The 1,990-nt window shown below is 51.9% G+C and overlaps 1 protein-coding gene across 1 annotated transcript; it reads left to right on the top strand.

Annotated features, from left to right (window-relative positions):
- The first annotated feature begins 216 nt into the window (after positions 1-216).
- LOC125609080 lies at positions 217-927 on the top strand. The gene has a single exon (XM_048779940.1). The coding sequence runs from the start codon at positions 217-219 to the stop codon at positions 925-927; it is 711 nt and encodes a 236-aa protein (XP_048635897.1).
- The last annotated feature ends 1,063 nt before the right edge of the window (positions 928-1,990 follow it).

Below are 1,990 nucleotides of genomic sequence, written 5' to 3'. Positions count from 1 at the left end.
AAAGTGATTCCGAACCTGAACCCGAGAAAGAAGAACCCCGAGAAGACGGCAGCCGAGTCTTCCATAACCGCCTATCTGGAGCAAATGTTTTCCAAGAGGTTCGAGGCCATGCAATCCATGGTGGAACGTCTACCAGGAGTAGCTCCCCCAATCCGGTGGAGCAACCCCGACTAGTACACAAATACTCCCTTCGCGGAGGAGATCGCCTCAGTCGAAATGACTCAGAAATTCTCCTTCCCCAGCATCAAGATGTACGATGGCACTGGAGACCCCGACGATCATATCGCACAATATAAACAGAGGATGCTAGCGGTTGCTCTCCCCAAGGAGTCTCGTGAAGCTACCATGTGTAAAGGGTTCGGCTCCACTCTAATTGGACCCGCTTTGCAATGGTATATCAATCTCCCTACCAGGTCCATCTCTTCCTTTGCCGGCCTGAGCGACAAGTTCGTAGAACAATTCGCGAGTAGCAGGAGCCTGGAGAAGACTTCAGACGGTCTCTACGAGATCCTCCAGCATCGAGTAGAACCCCTGCGGAAAGTAGCGGTCCCTGAATGCAGCATCCCTGCCGCAAGCTCTGCCTTCAAGAGAGACCTACTTCCAGACAGAGGGCTCTACAAAGAGCTAACCATGTACCCTTGCAAAACTATGGAGGATGTGCTATCCCGAGCGTGGGCACAGGTGAAGTGGGAAGAGTACGTCGCTTGCCGCGCCAAGGCTCAACCCAAACAGGATCAGAGGTCCACCCGATCAGACCGGGGTGACCGAGAAGAAAGATCCTCCCAAAAGGGATCCAAGGACACCGGAAGCAGGAACCGGGGCAGGTTCCAATACCAGCCATTAGAAAAAGAAGAAGGGATGCTGTGTCTACCTGGCCCGATATCTCCCATCTCTCAATATCCACACCAGAGCTGGTCAACACGCTGAGGAAGATGGGCCAACAGGTCAAGTGGCCCCAAAAGATGAAAGCACCTGACTCATTACAGAACCCGGGACTCTGGTGCGACTTCCATCGCGATCACGGCCACAAAACTGAAGACTGCGTCGCCCTGAAGATCGAGGTCAACGAACTGCTCCAAAAGGGGCATCTCCAAGAATTCCTTTCAGAGAAAGCCAAGGCTCATCTTAGCAAAGAAGCATCAGGGAATCTAAAAGAGACGCACCAAGCTCACCACCTCGCCAGGACCGGGTGATTCATGTCATCTCAAGAGGCTCTGAAGTAAGTGGCGTGAGTCATGCAGCTGCGAAGAAGAGCACCCGTAATGCTAAACACGGCCTGGAGACTGCTAAACCTAAACGCCTACTTCTAGCTACCGACGAGATAAGCTTCACAGCCAAGGAGCAAGAGAAGATATTAGCTCCCCACCATGATGCTCTAGTTGTCTCTCTCACCCTAGCAAACTGTTTGGTGAAAAGAATACTAGTAGACAACGGGTCCTCCAGCAATATCATCTTCTTGACGGCGTACAAAGACCTAGAGTTGAGAATACCCTGACGCGCCAAATAACCCCACTCATCGGGTTCAGCTACGAGGTCAAGCAAACCGTTGGGGAGGTTGTTCTGCCAGTATATGCTGAAGGGATCAACTTATCTACCAAATTCCTGGTCGTGGACTGCCAATCGGCATACAACATGATCTTAGGACGACCTTGGATTCACGACACGGGAGCAGTCCCGTCAACCCTCCAATAAATAGTGAAGTTCCCTACACCCTGGGGCATCAGAGCAATCCAAGTAGACCAGGACAATTCTAGGTCCTGCTACCAGACCACCTTAAAGGGGAAGACCAAGGTCTTATAGCAATTACAGAGGAGACCTCAGATCCCACGGAATCGGGAATCAGGGGTCAGCAATAGGGGTAATTCAGGAAGCCTCTGCATAGTCCGGACCCTACATCCAAAAAGCTTCCAGAGAGCTTACGTCGACCGCTTCGCATGGTCTCCCCTAAAAACCTGCAAGGCTGCACCTGCTCGTAAAATCTGGTCACCGC

This window comes from Brassica napus, chromosome A1 (genome assembly GCF_020379485.1).
Source record: "Brassica napus cultivar Da-Ae chromosome A1, Da-Ae, whole genome shotgun sequence".
Lineage (NCBI taxonomy): Eukaryota > Viridiplantae > Streptophyta > Magnoliopsida > Brassicales > Brassicaceae > Brassica > Brassica napus.
The sequence above is the reverse complement of the archived record's forward strand: the minus strand, read 5'-3'. Positions and strand labels throughout refer to the sequence as shown.